The 22,168-nt window shown below is 35.0% G+C and overlaps 1 protein-coding gene across 8 annotated transcripts in view; it reads left to right on the forward strand.

Moving 5' to 3' along the window:
- Positions 1–18,692, forward strand: part of MFSD8 (major facilitator superfamily domain containing 8) — a 41,943-nt gene extending 23,251 nt beyond the window's left edge. For 7 of the 8 annotated variants that reach the window (XM_079919338.1, XM_079919331.1, XM_079919334.1 and 4 more), the window contains 6 exons: positions 425–480; positions 3,968–4,076; positions 11,543–11,677; positions 14,847–14,950; positions 15,038–15,285; positions 17,056–18,692. In XM_079919338.1, the coding sequence (XP_079775464.1) occupies positions 425–480; positions 3,968–4,076; positions 11,543–11,677; positions 14,847–14,950; positions 15,038–15,285; positions 17,056–17,262 (859 nt within the window). In that variant the 3' untranslated portion in view covers positions 17,263–18,692. Of the gene's footprint in view, positions 1–424; positions 481–3,967; positions 4,077–11,542; positions 11,678–12,745; positions 12,913–14,846; positions 14,951–15,037; positions 15,286–17,055 lie in introns of those variants that run through there. The other variant, XM_079919332.1, reaches the window with a different exon arrangement.
- Positions 18,693–22,168: the final 3,476 nt, after the last annotated feature.

Below are 22,168 nucleotides of genomic sequence, written 5' to 3' on the forward strand. Positions count from 1 at the left end.
TTCAACCTTAGATACAAAAGTTACTCATAATGTGTATCTCTTATCTTTTATATATTAGAAAAAATTTTATAAAACTGCAGAAGTTTTGTTACTTTATATTTCTTTGGAGTGTTTTATCCAAGAGTCCAAAATGTTTATAACTCATGTTAAAAATCATTGGAAAACTTCAAATACTGATTAAGGCAGCTCATGTGTGCTTTTGGATGAATTGAGGGTTTTTTCATTTTATATGATAATATAATAATAATTGTAACTTGTATTTTAAAAATTTTATCAGTTATATATCATAATAATTTCATTACTCAGAAGACAGTAAAAGAAACTATACCAGAATGTGAAAAAATAGAAAGCTAGTAATAAATTTAAATTATTATCTATTATACTAAGCCTTTCATGGATACAATATTTATGTTTTTCTTTTAAGAGAACATCGTGTGGATGACTCAGGACGACAGTGTAAAAATATTAATTTTGAAGAAGGTACTATTGACCTGTTTGACTAAATTACTATAATATTACAAAGTGTTCCTAATGATTCTGTCTCTTTGATATTCACTTGAATTTTGTCTCTGAGGACAGTACAATGGGTAATTGGGGAAGATCTTCGAAGTTGGAAGTTAGCTAAGTTGATTTTTTTTAAAGGCATGCCTATGTCAGTGACTTGGTGTGCACAATTGGTAAGGTTAAGACCATTGCTAAAAATCACTTCATCTTGTTTTCAAAAAGCCAATATCCTAAAATCCTTGAGATCTTTGGAATGATTTCAGTATTATTGCTACCAAATGTATCTTTCTGTTTCAAGTATTTCTTTATTCACTTAATCATGGGAATAAGTATGGTTTCTCTTTTGTATTTTTATTCTTTTGGTATACTCTACAAATACCCATTTTCATCCTTCATATCTTTCTCTGACTTATAAATAGGTACCCAGTCTGATAAGTAGGTATATTTTACTAAATAAACCATTATTTAAGTACTCCTAGTTATGTCCTCCTTGAGGATTGTCCCCCCCATGCAAAAGAATGCAATTTAGTCCTTGTCCTCAAGGAGTTTATAAAGTTTTGGAAAAGACCCTGTTAATTTTACCAAGTTCTTTGATAGACATTTTATTTAATTTTTACAACAAAACTGGTGGAAGATAAAGTTAAAAGTAGTCGGGTGGAGAGCAGAGTGGTGAGGAGCTATAGCAAATTTTGAACAAAGGAGAAGTATGACAATAGATTGCAAGTGAGGCTAATCCAGATATGTAAAGGCCTGAACTACAGCAGTAACTGAGAATGGAGAAGGGATGAGATATGAGCTTTTGAAGAAAAAAAAAAAGATTCTGACAGGTTGGATAGGGAATATTAAGGAATGGAGGGGGTTGTTGAAGATGTCTGCTGGGTTTTGATTCTAGATAATTGAAAGAATGAGAGAAGGAGAATTTAAGAAGGGACACTGACTGAAAAGATAAGGTGATTTCAATTTGATTCAAACCAAATATAATGCTACCCTAGAACAACTAAAAAATTCCAGAGGCATCTGTAATTCTGGCAGTAGAGATCAAAGCTAGAGATAGAAATTTGGGAATCATCTAGTGAAAAACACTACAGCAACAAAGAGAGAGTGAGAGAAAGGAGGAAAGGAAGGGGTAGATGAATCAAGTGTGGCAAAATATTGTTGAATCGAGGACATAGATGGATAAGGATGTGTTTGAAAGTTTTCAAAATAAAAAGAAAGAAAAAAAGAAACAATGAGTGGTGAGGAAGTGCCGGCAGTGGGTTTAAGCTACTGTTTTGAAAAGGTGTAAGATAGGATGCTAACTTAAAGGACCTATCTCTCTACCTCTTTAAAGGTAAAGAGAATGAGCAAGTTAAAGAGGTTGAGGTTGAGGGGCTGAGAAAGGGAAGATGCACAAGAAATCTTTCATAAGTTGAAGGGGATAACCATATAGATCCTTGCTTTATTGACTTTAATATGCTTAGAAAACACCTGGGAACCTTGTTAAAATGCAGAGTCTGTTTCAGTAGGCCTGGAGAGGAAGAATCTACATTTATAACAAGCTCCTATGGGAACTGATGCTGCTGGTCTATGAACCACACTTTGAGTAGCAAAGACATACAGGTACATTGTCAGATGTGGTAGCCACTAGTCATATTTGGCTGTTTAAACTTAATTACATTTAAGGAATTCCTCATTCTCACTATCTCACTAGCTACATTTTTTTTTTTTTTTTTTTTTTTTTTGGCTCTGTGGCATGGCTTGCAGGATCTTAGTTCCCTAACCAGGGATTGAACCCGGGCCACATCAGTGAAAGCGCCGAGTCCTAGCCACTGGACCTCCAGGGAACTCCCACACTAGCTACATGTCAAGTGCTTAGTTAATGGGTATATGTGACTAACAGCCAGCTGTACTGGACAGTAGAGAGAAAGAACATTTCCATCACGTCAGAGTTCTATTGGACAACACAGCTCTAAAGCACAAATCGGAGTTTAAAAAGGAGAGATCTATTTTCTTTCATAAGATTTCTAGGTCCTTCAAAATAATTTTTATAAAACAAAGATCGTTTTTAAATTTCAATAAATGTTTAGATAAAACATCAAGTTGTTCCTATTATTAAAGATGTTATCATGGGATAGGATTTAACTTCCAATTACAGTTTTTTAATCAATATGCAGTGTTTTCTTAAAATTCTTATAATTAGGATACCTAGTCAGTTCCCACAGTTTAGGATGCAACATTTCTGAGTCTCCCCACTAAAGCTAGCACTGGTTGGAGGCTGCAGAAAAGTAAACTCCAGTCTAACTTGGGGCAATGTTGATATTTGATTCAAAGGAGTAAAGACTGGCTTCTAGATGGTGATTGAGAATCAGGGAGGTCTATCCAAAATAATTTGAGGCCCACAGGGACCAGAGTCTACCCCAGAAAAGGAACTGGACAAAGGTGTGACTGCTTTTCTTTGTGTGAAAGGGAGGTCATAACCCTATGTCAAGTGTCCAAGGTGCTTAATTGCCCCCAAGTATAGCAGACTATTTTCAAATCTCACTTATTATTGGAGGAAGAACTCCTCCTCAGGAATCCTGAGATATAAAGTCAGGCACTATTATGAAAAAATTATAGAAATTTATGTGTCTTAGGAAAATCACCCCCTGCCCCCACTTCTGCCACACATACACTTAAAGATAACATAAATACATTCTTGTATTACTTACCTGGTTTACTCTGAATAAGTGGGTAAATTATAAAGTAGCATGATGGATGTGTATACATACATGTATCAATATATATGGCTTCACATTTCTCAATTACATCAGATATAGCTTATATTGAGTGTGTTACTTAACTATATAGTTCAAGATAAGTGAACATCTTAACTCATTTGCCTTCCTAATTTATAAAACCACCATCAAATCTTGGTAGTTCTTTGCAAAACATATAAATGATAACGTAAGAACTTAAAAAAAATTGTGGTTAAAAAATAAGGATATTTACTAATAGTAATTCTACGTACTGTTGAAATTCAAAATATATATCTATTGAGGTGAATCATAGAACTGAGAACTTATTTAATAAACTATTTGAGGTCTTCATGAAATCTGTGTAACTTTAAAATTTAGGTAAGGTAGAAAAAAATCTGCAACTGAAATTTAAAGCAAATTTAGTATTTAGTATGAGATCATTTTATAGAATTCTATGGACATTCATTTCTGTTTTTGATTGAGAGACGCCGAATAGAAAATCTGAGTATTTCCTGTAGGTAACAGAATTGAAGTGTATGTCCTGGGAAGAAAATTCACTTTAATTTTAAATGTCATTTAAAAGTTATTTCTGTTATGTAAATTGTTAATTTTTAAATTGCTTTGAAAGCCTAAAAAAATGATTTTAAATGTTTAGTCATTGAATTTGCTACGTATAATTTTACACTGTTTTAGTGTCATAAGAAAAATTAGTTGTGTAGGTAATATAATTTTTCTTCTGTTTACTACAGCAAGTACAGATGAAGTTCAGGTTCCCCAAGGAAATATTGATCAAGTTGCTGTTGTGGCCACCAATGTTCTGTTTTTTGTGATTCTGTTTATCTTTGCCCTTTTTGAAACGTAAGTTATTTTCTGTTTTCATCTAAATCTGATTGTGTAAATAACCTGTATTTCTTAATGCAATATTAATCAGGAATATAGATGTTCTCAAAATCCTTATGTAAGGCATATTTTTCTTATCATGATGTAAAAAGCATATACAAAGTTTTTGCCTTTAACTTGAATGTAGTTAATTCTCTGCCTGTAATCTTACTGCCTTATCTTCCTTCCTTATAAGGGAGTCTGTTTCACTAGTCTTTCTCCCTTTCTTCTGAGTTTTATAATAAATATGCTTATAAAACTCTGTGTATTAATTTAATTTACTTTAAGCTATATAGCTCCCTACATATGTATGTTGGGTTCAGTCTAGAAATTTTAACTCTGTTTAAGCCCTGATCCTGAAAAAACTTAGTATATTGCAGAATCTCTGCCTTGTGTAGGCTTTGTTGACCATTAGTTATCATATGGCTTTTTTTGTTTTTTAATTGGAGTATAGTTGCTTTACAGTATTGTGTTAGTTTTTGCTGTATAACGAAGTGAATCAGCTGTATGTATGCATACATCCCCTCCCTCTGGGGCGTCCCTCCCACTTCCCCCATGATCCCACCCACCTAGATCATCACAGAGCATTGAGCTGAGCTCCCTGTGCTATATACAGCAGGTTCCACTAACTATCTGTTTTACACACGGTAGCATATATATGTCAATCCTAATCTCCCAATTCATCCCACCCTCCCCTTCCCCACCGTGTCCACATATCCGTTCTCTACATCTGCGTCTCAATTCCTGCCCTGAAGATACGTTCATCTGTACCATTTTTCTAGATTCCACATATATGCGTTAATATACTCTATTTGTTTTTACCTTTCTGACTTACTTTACTCTGTATGACATACTCTGGGTCCAACCACATCTCTACAAATGACCCAATTTTTTATGGCTGAGTAATATTCCATTGTATATATGTACCACATCTTCTTTATCCTTTCATCTGTTGATGGACATTTAGGTTGTTTCCATGTCCTGGCTATTGTAAATAGTGCTGCAGTGAACACTGGGGTACATGTGTCTCTTTGAATTATGGTTTTCTCCAGATATATGCCCAGGAGTGGGACTGCAGTGTCATATGGTAGCTCTATTTTTAGTTTTTTAATGAACGTCCATACTGTTCTCCATAGTGGCTGTATCAATTTACATTCCCACCAACAGTGCAAGAGGGTTCCCTTTTCTCCACACCCTCTCCAGCATTTATTGTTTGTAGATTTTTTGATGATGGCCATTCTGACCAGTGTGAGGTGATACCTCATTGTAGTTTTGATATACATTTCTCTAATGATTAGTGATGTTGAGCATCTTTTCAAGTGCCTCTTGGCCATCTGTATGTCTTCTTTGGAGAAATGTCTATTTAGATCTTCTTCCCATTTTTGGATTGGGTTTTTTTTTTTTTTGATATTGAGCTGCATGAGCTGTTTGTATATTTTGGAGACTAATCCCTTGTTGGTCATCACTTCGTTTGCAAATATTTTCTCCCATTCCGTGGGTTGTCTTTTCATTTTGTTTATGGTTTCCTTTGCTGTGCAAAACCTTTTAAATTTAATTAGGTCTCATTTGTTTATTTTTGTTTTTATTTTCATTACCCTAGGAGGTGGATCCAAAAAGATATTGCTGTGATTTATGTCAGAGAGTGTTCTATGTTTTCCTCTAACAATTTTATAGTGTCTGGTCTTATATTTAGGTTTTTAATCCATTTTGAGTTTATTTTTGTGTATAGTGTCAGAGAATGTTCTAATTTTGTTCTTTTACTTGTAGAGATCCCATTTACCCAGCACCACTTATTGAAGAGACTGTCTTTTCACCCTTGTATATTCTTGCCTCATTTGTCATAGATTAGGTGACCATAGGTGTGTGGGTTTATCTCTGGGCTTTCTATCCTGTTCCATTGATCTATTTTTCTGTTTTTGTGCCAGTACCATACTGTCTTGATTACTGTCGCTTTGTAGTATAGTCTGAAGTCAGGGAGCCTGATTCCTCCAGCTCCATTTTTCTTTCTCAAGATTGCTTTGGCTATTCGGGGTCTTTTATGTTTCCATATAAATTGTAAAATTTTTTGTTCTAATTCTTTGAAAAATGCCATTGGTAATTTGATAGGGAATGTGTTGAATCTGTAGATTGCTTTGGGTAGTATAGTCATTTTTACAGGGTTGATTCTTCACATCCAAGAACATGGTATATCTCTCCATCTGTTGTGTCATCTTTGATTTCTTTCATCAGTGTTTTATAGTTTTCTGAGTACAGGTCTTTTGCCTCCTTAGGTAGGTTGATTCCTCGGTATCTTATTCTTTTTTGTTGCAACGGTAAATGAGATTGTTTACTTAATTTCTCTTTCTGATTTTTCGTTCTTAGTGTATAGGAATGTAAGAGATTTCTCTGCTTTAATTTTTATCCTGCAACTTTACCAAATTCATTGATTAGCTCTAGTAGTTTTCTGGTGGAATCTTTAGGATTACCTATGTATAGTATCATGTCATCTGCAAACGGTGACAGTTCTACTTCTTTTCCAATCTGTATTGCTTTTATTTCTTTTTGTTCTCTGATTGCCGTGGCTAGGACTTCCAAAACTATGATGAATATTAGTGGTGAGAGTGGACATCCTTGTCTTGTTCCTGATCTTAGAGGAAATGCTTTGTTTTTCACCATTGAGAATGATGTTTGCTGTGGGTTTGTCATATATGGCCTTTATTATGTTGAGGTAGGTTCCCTCTATGCCCACTTTCTGGAGAGTTTTTATCATAAATCGGTGTTGAATTTCGTCAGAAGCTTTTTCTGCATCTATTGAGATATGATCATATGGTTTTTATTCTTTAATTTGTTAATATGGTGTATCACATTGATTGATTTCATATATTGAAGAATCCCTGCATCCCTGGGATAAATCCCACTTGATCATGGTGTGTGATCCTTTTAATGTGTTGTTGGTTTCTGTTTGCTAGAATTTTGTTTAGGATTTTTGCGTCTATGTTCATCAGTGATATTGGTCTGTAATTTCCTTTTTTGGTGTTATCTTTGTCTGGTTTCAGTATCAGGGTGATTGTGGCCTTGTAGAACGAGTTTGGGAGTGTTCCTTCCTCTGCAATTTTTTGGAAGAGTTTGAGAAGGATAGGTGTTAGCTCTTCTCTAAATGTTTGATAGAATTTGCCTGTGAAGATTCCTGGTTCTGGACTTTTATTTGCTGCAAGCTTTATAATTACAGTTTGAATTTCATTATTTGTGATTCATCTGTTTATATTTTTTAATTCTTCTTGAATCAGTCTTGGAATGTTGTACCTTTCTATGAATTTGTCCATTTCTTCCAGGTTGTCCATTTTATTGGCATATAGTTGCTTGAAGTAGTCTCTTCTGAGCCGTTGTATTTCTGCGGTGTCAGTTGTAATTTCTCCTTTTTCATTTCTAATGTTACTGATTTGAATACTCTCCCTTTTTTCTTGCTGAGTCCGGCTAAAGGTTTATCAATTTTGTTTCTGTTCTCAAAGAACCAACTTTTAGTTTTATTGATCTTTGCTATTGTTTTCTTCATTTCTATTTCATTTATTTCTATTCCGATCTTTATGATTTCTTTCTTTCTACTAACTTTGGTGTTTTTTGTTCTTCTTTCTCTAGTTGCTTTAGGTGTAAGTTTAGATTGTGTATTTGAGATATTTCTTGTTTCCTGAGGTGAGATTGAATTACTATAAACTTCCCTCTTAGAACTGCATTTGCTGCATCCCATGAGGTTTGGGTTGTCATGTTTTCATTGTCATTTGTTTCTATGTATTTTTTAAAATTTCCTCTTTGATTTATTCAGTGATCTCTTGGTCATTTAGTAGTGTATTGTTTACCCTCCATGTGTTTGTGTTTTTTACAGTTTTTTTTCCTGTAATTGATTTCTAATCACATAGCGTTGTGGTTGGAAAAGATGCTTGATATGATTTCAGTTTTCTTAAATTTTCCGAGGCTTGATTTGTGATCCAAGATGTGATCTATCCTGGAGAATGTTCCATGTGCACTTGAGAAGAAAGTGTATTCTCCCACTTTCGGGTGGACTGTCCTATAAATATCAATTAAATCTATCTGGTCTGTTGTGTCATTTAAAGCTTGTATTTCCTTATTTATTTTCTGTCTGGATGATCTGTCTATTGGTGTAAGTGGGGTGTTAAAGTCCCCCACTATTATTGTGTTACTGTCGATTTCCCCTTTTATGGCTGTTAGCATTTGCCTTATGTATTGAGGTGCTCCTATGCTGGGTGCATAAATATTTTTAATTGTTATATCCACTTCTTGGATTGATCCATTGATCATTATGTAGTGTCCTTCCTTATCTCTTTAACAGTCTTTATTTTAAAGTCTATTTTATCTGATATGAGTATTGCTACTCCAGCTTTCTTTTGATTTCCATTTGCATGGCACATCTTTTTCTATCTCCTCACTTTCAGTCTGTATGTGTCCCTAGGTCTGAAGTGGGTCTCCTCTTTTTTATTATTTTAATTAATTAATTTATTTTTGGCTGTGTTGGGTCTTTGTTGCTGCGCGTGGGCTTTCTCTAGTTGTGGCGAGTGAGGGCTATTCTTCATTGTGGTGTGTGGGCTTCTCATTGCAGTGGCTTCTCTTGTTGTGGAGCACGGGCTCTAGGCACACGGGCCTCAGTAGTTGTGGCATGCGGGCTCAGTAGTTGTGGCTTGCGGGCTTTAGAGTGCAGGCTCAGTAGTTGTGGGTCACGGGCTTAGTTGCTTAGCAATATGTGGGATCTTCCCAGACCAGGGATCGAACCCCTGTCCCCTGTGTTGGCAGGCAGATTCTTAACCATTGTGCCACCAGGAAAATACCTGAAGTGGGCCTCTTGTAGACAGCTTATATATGGGTCTTGTTTTTGTATCCATTCAGCCAGTCTTTGTCTTTTGGTTGGAGCATTTAATCCATTTACATTCAAGGTAATTATCGATATGTATGCTCCTATTACCATTTTCTTAATTGTTTTGGGTTTGTTTTTGTGGGTCTTTTTCTCCTTTTGTGTTTCCCTCCTAGAGAAGTTTCTTTAGAATTTGTTGTAGAGCTGGTTTGGTGGTGTTGAATTCTCTTAGCTTTTGCTTGTCTGTAAAGCTTTTGATTTCTCTGTTGAATCTGAATGAGATCCTTGCTGGGTAGAGTAATCTTGGTTGTAAGTTTTTCCCTTTCATCACTTTAAATATATCCTGCCACTCCCTTCTGTCCTGCAGCACCCTACTTATATATGTTGGGTTCAGTCTAGAAATTTTAACTGTTTAAGCTCTGATCCTGAAGAAAGCTAGTATATTACAAAATCTCTGCCTCATGTAGGCTTTGTTGACTGTTAGTTACCATATGGCTTTTAAAAAAATATATTTATTTTAAATATTTATTTATTTATTTATTTTGGTCATACTGGGTCTTAGTTGCAGCATGTGGGATCTTTTTAGATGCAGCATGCGGACTTCTTAGTTGCGACATGTGCACTCTTAGTTGCAGCATGCGAACTCTTAAAAGTTGCAGCATGCATGTGGGATCTAGTTCCCTAACCAGGGATTGAACCCGGGCCCCCTGCGTTGGGTATGCAGAGTTCTACCCACTGGACCACCAGGGACGTCCCTTGTCATATGGCTTTTTAAGTTTTAAAATACCTTTCCATTATTAAAATAGTATATTCTTGTAAATATTCCAAACACTACAACTGTATTTCCACATCCACTTCTTTCCCTGGAGGTAACCACTGCTAATACTTCAGTGTGTGTTGTTTTGAAACATTTTTTTCTATACAACTGTAAGTATTAAGGGGGGTGTGTGTGTGTGTATGTGTCTTTAAACCAACAAGAATATGTGATATTATCATTTGACAACTTGTTTTTTTCACTTTTTGATATATTGTAACATTTTTATGCCAGTACATTTTATGCCAGATATACTTGATTTTTTTTTTTTTTAATTATTGAGATACATGGAATTTTTAGCTCATCTGATTTTGGGGGTATTTATTTTATTATGGTAAATATACATAACATAAACTTACTATTTTAACTTCTTTTTTCAATTTAAAGGATATAATTTATTCTCTTGTATATTTATTTCCCATTTTTGAACCATGTTATTGGACATGTATTAAACTTGTAGTCTGCTATGATTCTTAGAGCTTTTCTGCCATATTTTCTTTTGTTTTTATTGAGGCCAGATTTGTATATAATAATGTATTTGTTTCAGGTGTACCATTTTAATTACTTTTAATTGCACAATTCAGTGGCATTAAATACATTCACAGTGTTGTGCAACCATTACCACCACCCGTTTCCAGAACCTTTTTATCATCCCAAACAGAAGTGCTACACCCATTTATCACTAAGTCCCATTCCCCCTCACCCAGACCCTGGTTTCCTCTATTCGCCTTTCTTTCTTTATGAATTTGCCTATTTTAGGTACTTCATATGAGTGGAATCATGCATCTTTTGTCATTTTTTGTCTTGTATGTTTCACTTGGCATGATGTTTTCAAGGTTCATCCATGTTGTAGCATGTGTCAGAATTTTATACCTTTTTATGGCTGAATAATATTCCACTGTTATTTATATACCAATTTTGTTTATCCATTCATCCGTCAGTGGAAATGTGGGTTATTTCCATCTTTTGGCTATTGTAAATAATGCTACTATGAACATTAGTGTACAAGTATCTGAGTCCCTGCTTTCAGTTCTTTTGGGTATATACCAGGAAGTGGATCATATGATAATTCTGTGTTTCACTTATTGAGAAATGAGTGAACTATCTTCCAAAGCAGCTCATCTGATTTTTAAAATTAAAGATGGTGATTTTTTTTAAAAGAATGAATATTTTGAATATTTTTAAGTTCCTTTTTTAGCCAGTTAACAGAAGGAGACAGAAAGTAGGAAAGGAAGCTTGGCAAGGAAGGAGACAGATAGTCATATAAAGGAAGAGCAGCATTCGGAGGTAGGGAGAAAAATATGTACATTCAAAGATAGGTATGAAAGAGACAGAGGAAGAGAAAAAAAATCCCAGAAGTTTCTAATAACTTAATCATAGTAAGTTAATAACTTAATCATAGTAACATTATTTCATTGAAAAGAGACCAGTTTAAATCAAAACACAACCATGATTTTTTAATTATATTAGAATGGTAGGAATTATGGTTGGTTTGTTTCCTTTTCCTGTTTTTCAAACTTTTTGCAGTGTTGGACATGTTACTTATATAATTACAGTAAATATTAAAAAATAAAAATGCAAACAGCCAAACTTAGTAGCTTGTGCATGTTACAACAAAATGTACTTAAAATGTCTTAAAATTTCTGTTTCTGTAGATCTGGTGTCATTGTTAAAAGGGATGCAGATTCTTGAATGTGTTGGTATCATTATTAAATCTTACTATTTCAACTTTAAATAACAATGCCTATGATTGAAATAAAAGAAGAATAATTTCTTTTTTATTTTTCTTAGCATTGTTACTCCATTAACAATGGATATGTATGCCTGGACCAGAGAACAAGCTGTGTTATATGATGGCATAATACTTGCTGCTCTTGGAGTTGAGGCAGTTATTATTTTCATGGGGATAAAATTACTTTCCAAAAAGTAGGTTATTTGTCTTTGGTTTTATTTCAAGTCTTTTTTTTTTTAAAGTGAAACATGAAACAGAGCTAATGATGTAAATGAATATATTAGTAAAATAATATAAAGCTTTTCTGTCATTATGCATGAGTTTTAGTCCTTGAATGTTTGCAAACAGATTTAAAATTTATTAAGGGAGCATATTTCTGTACCATGTAGTATATTCTTTGGTAAAGCAAGATATTTTACAAAGTGAATAATTATCTTTTAATGTATCTTTTGTATATTATGTTTTATTTAAAGTATTTCTATAAGCATATTTCATAAAACATTGTTCTGCTGTGAAAGATTAATGGTTAAGTGTGGAAAATTCTGGTTAAAATCACCAAACTTCTTTACTCTAAAACTTCTAAATCTTCAGTATATATACTATATCACCTTCATGACAAGAGTACGTAGCATTTCGCAAAGTTTTTTGTAACTTTGATCACAGAACACTTTTTTAAAGAAGCATTTTGTAAAAGTATAACTGTAAAGAGCACACTAAAAAAAATACTTGTATAAAATTAAGTTCATTCATATAGTCTGGAGTGGAACATTAGTTGATAAATTTAGACAGTTCTAATGATTTAATTATTCCTAAAATATTTTAACAATACTTTAGAACTTTAATAAAGTTCTACAATCAATTAACAAATATTGAGTCAGTGCGTAGGGTTAGGTGTTATGGGGAATACTACGAAGATTCCTATCCTTATAGAGCCAAGTAGAGGGGCCAAGATATAGACATAGACATAGATTCATATTCAAAGTTAAATAATAGTACATGCATTACATCTTGCTACAGAAGTAGTGGTCCTGCTGATAGGCATTCTTACAGATGATCCAATTTCATGTCCTTCAAAGAGCTTGTATTCTACTGGGGGGAAAGCTAATAAACACAAATGTGAAATCAGGTCATGGGAAGTACTATGAAGAATAGAGCAGAGGAAGAGAATAAAAAGTGGCAAGGCAGGGTTGGGAGAGAGGGGAAGTGTTGTTTTGATTGACTGCTCATGGAGGGCAGCTCAAACGGAAGTTACATCCAAGCAGAGACCTCAGTGAAGTCAGAGAACAGCCATGCAGAGGCCTGGAACTCTCTTGCCCCAGAAGACTGTGCTTCGTACGTTTAAGGAACAAGCAGAAAGGCTGTTTTGGCCAGAGAAGAATGAGAGAAATGGCAAATGGGAGAAGATCAGGTTGGAAAGATGTGAAGCCTTGTAGGTATTCTGAGGGTAATGGGAGGTGTTGGGTTTGTTTGTTTTGTTTTAGGAATCTTTGATCTTGTTTGCATATTTTATTTTAAAAATTAATTTATTAATTAATCCATTCATTCTTGGCTGCGTTGGGTCCTCATCACTGCATGCAGGCTCTCTCCAGTTGCAGCGAGTGGGGGCCACTCCTTGCCATGGTGTGTAGTCCTCTCATTGCAGTGGCCTTTCCCGTTGCGGAGCAAGGGCTCCAGGCGCATGGGCTTCAGTAGTTGTGGCACGCAGGCTTAGCAGTTGTGGCTCGCGGGTTCAGCTGCTCCACATCATGTGGGATCCTCCTGGACCAGGGATTGAACCTGCGTCCCCTGCATTGGCAGGCGGATTCCCAACCACTGCGCCACCAGGGAAGTCCCTGTATATTTCATTGTTTGTTATGGAAAATTTCAAACATATACAAAGGTACAGAGAGAATCATGTACTGAATGTTTAGTATCTATTGCCTAGCTTCAACAATTATAACCTTGGACAATCTTGATTCATCTATACCGCCGCCTACTCCACACTGCCTATCCCCTACATCTGGATTATTTTGAAGCTGATGTTAGACATCATTTCATGTCTTCCATAAATATTTCAGTATGTATCTCTAAAAGTTAATGATGACAGCATTTATCACATCTAAAAAAATTAACAGTGATTTCTAAATATCATCAGATATCCAGGGAGTATTCAAATTTTCTCCACTGTCTCAAACTTTTAAAAAAATTTGTTTTGTTTTGTATTGTTTTATTTCACAGCTTACTCACTTGACTCAGGCTCTTACGTTTCTTAAGTCTCTTTTAATCTATAAGTTTCTTTACCATCTCTTCCATCTCTCTCTTTTTCTCCCTTACAAATTGAAGCAACCAAGATGTTTGCCCTATAGTTTCCCACATTTTGGATCTTGTTGAATAAATCCCTGTGGTGTCTTTGTTTGTTTTTTAATATTTTCCTGTGTTTACTATATTTCTTGAAAATTGGTACTTAGATCTAGAAGCTTGATGAGACTTGAGTTCAGTTTTTTGGCAAGAATGTTTTATAGGTGGTGGTATGTGCTTACATCAGGAGAAATGTAAAGTTTTGTTTATCTCTTTTTACGATGTAAGTGGCCATTGACCATTCCTTAGATCCATTAATTTATTAATAGATCAGTGCAAAACGCTGGTATTTTAATTCTATCATTCCTTTATTTATTTGCTGGAACACTTTCTATAAAGAGAACTTTTCCATCACTACCTATTTGGTTATCCTGAGGTACAGTTTTTGTAGGAGAGACAGGGTGATCCTTTTCTTTTATTAACTGATTTTTAAAATACTGAGTGGGTTCCCTAACATCCTCTAAAAATGACCAAGAGTATTTTATTTTAGTATAGTATGAATTTATAAATAACATTTTGATGTGTTTCAAGCCATTGTCATTACTGTTCTTTTTGGTGTTCACGTTGTCATATTCTTAGCCAGCTTCCTCAAATTGGCTCTGAGGCCTTTTTTTTGGTGGGGGGCCAGGCCGTGAGGTCTGCAGGATCTTAGTTCCCCGACCAGGGATTGAACCCGTGCCCCCTACAGTAGAAGCTCACAGCCCTAACCACTGGACCTCCAGGGAATTCCCTCTGAGTCCTTGTAATCATAACCTAGTAGTCACTGGTAATTTCTGTTCTTCCTGTTATGATAAGGTGTCCAGGCTCATCTTATATATTTTCTGTCCCAGACCTGATATCAGCCAGTTTTCAGAGGAGTCCTGGTTCCTTTTAGTGGGAAATTATATTTTGCACTCGTTTTAATTAGTATATCACTAAAAGTATCAAGATATTATTTTATTTATAGTCTTAAAAATTCTAAAAGTAAGGAAGCTATGTTATAATACAATGTTTCATTTTTTAATTACAGTTTCTCTCCTTTAACAGGGTTGGCGAGCGTGCTATTCTGCTGGGAGGACTCATTGTTATATGGGTTGGCTTCTTTATCTTGTTACCCTGGGGACATCAGTTTCCCAAAATACAGTGGGAAGGTATAGCTATACATAATTCTATAATGTTAGCCCCTGTTATTCATTTAAATTAACAAGTAATACACTGTACTGATTTTGTTCTTACAGATTTACATAATAATTCAATCCCTAATACCACATTTGGAGAAATAATTATTACTCTTTGGAAGATTCCAAGAGAAGATCACAATGAAGGACCAACTGGTTGCCCAGTTGAACAAGCCTGGTGCCTCTACACCCCCATGATCCATCTGGCCCAGTTCCTCACATCAGCTGTGCTAATTGGAATAGGCTATCCATCCTGCAATGTTATGTCATATACATTATATTCAAAAATTCTGGGGCCAAAACCTCAGGTGAGTCAGCTAGCATGACACTGCAATTGCGTGAGGTATACTTGTAAGCACTCACATTTTTTGTGACCATTCTGTATTTGTTTTGTTTTTGGCTGTGTTGGGTCTTTGTTGCATGGGCTTTCTCTGGTTGCTGAGAGTGGGGGCTACTCTTGGTTGTGGTGTGCAGGCTTCTCACTGGGTGGCTTCTCCTGTTGTGGAGCACGGGATCTAGGCACGTGGGCTCAGTAGTTGTGGCTCACAGGCTTTAGAGCGCAGGCTCAGTAGTTGCAGCGCATGGGCTTAGTTGCTCCGCGGCACGTGGTATCTTCCGGGACCAGGGCTCGAACCCGTGTCCCCTGCATTGGGAGGCAGATTCTTAACCACTGTGCTACCAGGGAAGTCCCTGTAATCTGCTTTTTTAAAGAAATATAACAATACGCTGTAAATATTCTCCCATGACATTTAATTTTCTTTTAGGGAATTATTTTTAATGGAGACATATTCCATCTTATGTATGTATCATCATTTATTTAGTCATTTTCCTATTATTATATATTTAGCTTATTTCCAGGTTTTACTTCTGACTTTTCTTTTTAGTAGCAGTTATTTAAATGACAACAAAATGAAAATAGTATCTTGTTCTTTATAAAAATTAAATTGATAGTTTTACATTTTCAAGGTAGAAATTAATGTTTATTGAAATAAAGCAAAGAAAAAATTTTAACGTCAGTGTATTAAAGCTATAATAATAGGTAAAACATTTTGGTAATTTCTGGGTTTTTTAATCTATAAAGTTATATTTTCACATTTTCAAAATCAAAAATAAAAGCATATTAATTACAAAAACAATACATGATGGTTGTAACAAAATTCAAGTAATTTGAAATGTATATAGCAGAAAAGGAAGGCTCTCCTTACCTCCATCACACTAAAGTCAACCACTGTTTACTTCATTTGTACACGTCATGATATTTTTTATGCCTTTTCAAACATATCCACCCTCATGCCTTTTTAAAAAAAGATAAAATGAATTATATCTCATGTATATAAACCTTTTTTACATCTTGGATTTTTTTTCCCCTTAATATACCGTGGCCTTCTTTCCATGTCAATGTGTATAGAGATGTTATTCTTGTTATAAGATTTTATTCTGTATAAGACCATATTCTTTTAAGCACCTGTTTAGCATTCCATTTATTAAATGTACCATAGTTTATTTACTTAATCCACGCTTGACAGGTTATTTACAATTGGAGGATATTAAAAGTAATGCTGCATTGCACGTTCTTGGGTATATTGTATGGGCTATAGTTTTGGATACAGTAGTTGGAGCAGTGACATTGTGGTATAGTGGAAATTAATACAGTGGAATCAGCCAAACAGGGCTTCATATCTCTTGGATAAGTTACTTGAATTTTCTGAGCTTTAGCTTCCACATTTGTTAAGTGGGGATAATACCAATCATAGAAATTTGTGAACGTTGGAAACAATATATGTAGAGCACCTGACACAGTGTCTGGAAAATAGCAAGTACAGAATAAATGGTAGCCTTAAAAAGTAAATTTATAAATCATTTCAGCAGACAATGTTCGTTCTTTTACACTTTTATTTTCCTAAACAGTATATCAAATAAGTTTATTGCTCATTATTTGCTGTATTTATAGAGAGGTACTTTAATTTAAAAATAACGGAGGAACTGATTCTCGTGTTTGTCATAGTTTGGTAATATTAGCATCATCCTTGCTTTTAAAATAACTACACCTGAGTATCAGTTTGCTTCTCCCCCAACAGGGTATGTACATGGGCTGGTTAACAGCGTCTGGAAGTGCAGCACGGATTCTTGGACCTGTCTTCATCAGTCAAGTGTACGCTGCCTGGGGTCCACGATGGGCTTTCAGCCTTGTGTGTGGAATCGTGGTGCTCACTATCACACTCCTGGGTGTGGTTTACAGAAGACTCATTGCTTTTTCTGTAAGGCATGGAAGGATTCAAGAATAATCTAGCTAAGACTGTGGTGGAAAGTACTTGCTGTGTGGAACTTTCTCTTTTAAGGCTCTGCTAGATGATTGCTAAGAGTCAGTTTCCTAAAGTCAGGTTGTAGATATTGCATATGTTGAATAACAAGAACATATATTGAATAAAATAGGGAATTCTGTGTGTAATTATGAATAGCAAGATAATATAAAAATTCTGGATCATAGTTTCCTTATCTCAAAAAAGAAATAGTCTTCATATGACATTTTTTGGGGGGTGGCATAAAGTCATGAGTGAATAGACAGTGGTCTGTAAATGTGAAGTTATACGCTTAAGTCAAACTGCAGAGGCGTCATTAAAATAACAAGAGAATATGCAGTGAAATCATAAGGAGAGTTCTGTATGAATTACCTGTAATAGAATGAAATTATAGAAATCTTTTACCTAATAGAGGTACTTTTATTCACAGCTATCTCCTTTTTATTTATTAAAAAATGCATTTTCTGTTATTATAAAGTTTTCCTTATGAAGTAAAATCATGACTTAAATTTTATACTTACCATGCCTGCCATCCTCCCTTAGCTTCTATAAGTCATGATTTTTAATACTACACTTTCCGTCTTATTTTAGTTCAGGATCTTACTAATTAACCCCTAAGTTAATGGATGTGTATGAATAATGCTCATATTTGAGCAATAAAGAGGATTAAGAGATTAAGATGGATTTTGCTACCTGTAGTACAGATAACTACTTTTTTTTCCAAGTCCTAATAAATAATTCACTTTAGAAACATAAGCCAGATATGTGTTATTGTATACATATACTGAACAGCAAACTGTTAAAATTATTGGCATTTTCTAATTCCCTTAAATTCTAGAGAAAAACTATTACCTTATTTATTTTTTCTCTCTCAGTAGTGGTAGGGAAGACCCAACGGTTTTCAATCTGTGTCTGCATAGCTACTCAGAACTGCAGAATTTTAAATTTGGATAAGCCCGACAGCCCCAATATAGGCAGGCTAATAAATCTGAGGTAAAATAGCTGTAATCTAACAGTTTACCGAGTTTACTAGAAATTGGCTAAATCACATCATGTACACTTTACTACCTCACATAAGTTGAATGCTGCTAAAAGGGACTAGTACAGAACTATCTATATGGATAATCAGTATTATCCAAAAATGCAAAAATATTTCTAAATACTTTTCCAAATGTTTCCTACTCTAAGTTATAAATATTTCAAATCTAAGAGTAAACACTATAATTTGCACTTTATGTTGTTTGTTGTACCTTTTTTTGGGGGGGTGGCTTGAATAACAAAAATTTATTTTTCATAGTTCTGGAAGCTAGAAGGCTTGAGATCAAGTTGTCAGCAGGGTTGGTTTTTTTCTGAGGCCTCTTCTTGGTTTGTAGATGGTTATCTTTTCCCTTTGTCATTTGTTTTTTTCCAGCTTTATCGACATATAATTGACATATGACATTGTATACGTTTAAGGTGTACAACATATTGATTTGATACTTACGTATTGCAAAATGATTACCACCATAGCATTAGGTAACACCTCCATCATATCACATAATTACTGTTTCTTTTTTCGTGGTGCAAACATTTAAGATCTATCTACTCTCTTAGCAACTTTTAAGTATATAATACAGTGTTATTAACTATAATCACCATGCTGTACAATAGATCCCTAGAACTTATTCATCTTATAACAGGAAGTTTATACTCTTTGACCAACATCTCCCCATTTCCTTCACGGCCTAGCCACTGGCAACTGTCATTCCACTCTCTGCCTCTAATAGTTTGTCTCTTTTAGATTCCACATACAAGTCATATCATATAGTATTTGTCCCTTTCTTTCTGACTTACTTCACTTAGCATAATGCCCTCAGGGTCCATCCATCTTGTCACAAATGGCAGGGTCTCCTTTCTTATGGCTGAATAATATTCATACACACACACTTACTTACATTTTCCTTATCCATTCATCTGTTGATGGACATCTAGGTTGTGCATCGTATCTTGGCTGTTGTGAATAATGCTGCAATGAACATGAGAGTGCAGATATCTCTTTGAGATCCTGCCTTCATCTTCTTTGGATATATACCCAGAAGTGGAATTCCTGGATCACATGGTAGTTCTTAATTTTTTGAGGACCCTCTATACTGTTTTCCATGGTGGCTACACCAATTTACATTCCTATCAACAGGACATGAGGGTTCCCTTTCTCTACATACTTGCAAACAGTTGTTATTTGTATCTTTTTGATAGCCATTTTAACAAGCGTGAGGTGATATATTTCATCGTGTACCTCTGTTTGACTTTATTTTTAGGCATTCTCCATTTTGTGGCTTGTCTTGCCAAAAGGACCCAGGAATCAAATAAAGGGACTTATACTAGCCAAAAATGGGACAATTAAAGCATTGAGAAGAATAATATCTGCAGCCAATTTAAACACATCAAATGTGTGAAAATCTGTGAGTTCATAATGATACTAAAAGTAAGAAACACACTGGTCACCTTTGGAGGTTGCTAGGGCTTTAACTCTTTACTCTAAAAACCAGGAAATAAAGACTTAAGCTTCTCTTCTGCCTTTCCTGTATCTAAACTTCAGGGTAATAAAATATTGATGAGGGAAAGTTATCTCCTATAGAATAATCCAAGCTAATAAATACAAGGGACTAATAGAATTAGAAAAACCCCCATCTAGCATCCTTTAGTGAAATAATATTATAGATATGGGCACCATTCATCAGTGAATGATAAAACTAGTGAGGTGGAAGATTATTGAGGAACTCTCCAAAGGCTGGATGAAGCCAACACCTGAACGCACTGATCACTCTTAACATCATTAAAAGTGGGTAAGCGTTACGTGCCTCCTGATTTGATGCAGCAAGTACTCAGCACCACCTATGTAAGTGTTCCTGCCAAAAAACACTGAGTCAGAATCTAATCAAGCCTGTAGATGTAAACTACCAGTTTATAGGAAATACGAAAGATACAACTAAAAGCCACCTCTAGGAAGTAATCATCTAAGCCCAGAAGATGATAGATTCTATAGACAAATGGTCCAGTTTCTTAAAATTAAAAAAAAAAATGCCGTGGAAAAAATAAAAGTTGAGAGATCAGCAGTCATAGATGAAAAGAAACTTCAGATATATAAGTCAAATACATTATATAGATCTTATTTTGGATCTTGTTTTAAGTCAAATGTAAAAGTATTTTTGAGGTAACTGGAGAAATTGAAACTGGACTCACCATTAAATATTAAGGAATTACTGTAAATTCTGAGATGTGTGTTATTGGTTATGCTTTTAAAAGCTCCTTATCTGTTAAAGGTACTAAAGAGTTTATGATAGAAATTATATGATTTCTGGGATTTGCCTCAAAATACTCCAGTGGGGGAAGGATATCAGTAAGAGAGATGTAACAGGATTGGCAAAATATTTGTTGAAGTTGGGTGGGAGACACATGGAGGTTCCTTATCCTGGTATATCTGTACTTCTGTTTTTAAATTTCCACAATTAATTTAACGTAAGTTAATAACATAATCAGCTGTGTATTTTAGAATGAGCTGGCTGCAGTGTGAAGTATGAATTGGAATGGATGTGGAGGACATTTATCATGTATGTGACCACTCTTCACTTCCTGCAGACCCTTCTACATTTGGAGAATTTCTCACATTGAGCCTCTCCTTTTAGATAGAAGCCAAAATGCATTCGTTCTCTCTACCTTTGCAGCCAGGCCATGAGCTTGTGTTTCTGGCTCTGCCAGTACACTCCTCCAATGTGAAACTTCGTTAAGGAACTGAGCAAAAAGAGGAAGTGAGCAACGTAAGCAAAACTTACTTTAGTGAGGGAGCAAGGTCAGTGGCTAAATTCTCGAGAAAGCCGTCAGAGCTCCCAGAACCTAGTCCCCTAGCTTCATCAGCATGGCTGTGGGATCTGTGCTGAGCAGCGTTGTTAGGATGTCTTCTTCTGGGGAAGCTCCTACATTATGATTCAGCCATTGTTTTTAGCTGCAAAGCCTGAATCTCTTTCCCTCCTCGAGGGTCTGTGAGCTGATATCCTTTAATAAATATATTCTCTGTGTAAACTAACTAGGTTAGATTTTGATGTTTGCAAGTAAAAACCCTGACTCGTATAGGAGGCAAGAGTAGATGTTTAGGGACGAGCAGCAGGCTATTGCAGTAGTTCAGATGAGTGATGCTGGTGACTTGAATTAGGGAACTGACAGTGGAATTGGGAATTTAAAGCATGTAAAATATATTTTAGAGGTAGACTTGGATTAACTGGTGATTAGATGAGGTAAAAGAAGGTGTTAAGAATGAGTTCCAGGATTCTGACATGAACAGCTAGTGATGCAGATGCCATTTACTGGAATAAATACTGAGGAGAAACAGGAAAAGTGCAGTTGAACTAATGTTGTCATAGACAACAAAGGCATGCCAGACAGATATGCCCATAAAACAGATAAAAACAGAATGTATTATAAAATGAGATGAAAGAAATTACGAAGTAATGGAAAGATTAAAAAATAACATCGTAATTTGAAAAACTGAGAAATGGGAAAATTTCCCAATGAACTAGAGAAGATAATAGGAAGGTATGAAAATATTGCTGGCCGAGCTCAGGAAAGAATACAAAACTTAAAAAATAATTTCAGACATGAAGAACAGATTAGAAGGAACACAAGAGTAAATAAGATGCCATAGATAACTTCTTAAGGGAAATTAAAGATGGAGGAAAATTAACAAATAAAGAAAAAAATGATGTGGAGAAAGTGATGGATATAAAAATTAGGCACAGGTGATTTAACATACATATAGCAGAAGTCCTTGAAGAAGAAAACCAAAAGCAATGAAACAGAACAAATTCTAAAAACTTTAATTCAGGAAAAATCTGCTGAAAGAAAATTTAAATATGCA

This window comes from Stenella coeruleoalba (genome assembly GCF_951394435.1).
Source record: "Stenella coeruleoalba genome assembly, chromosome: 4".
NCBI lineage: Eukaryota > Metazoa > Chordata > Mammalia > Artiodactyla > Delphinidae > Stenella > Stenella coeruleoalba.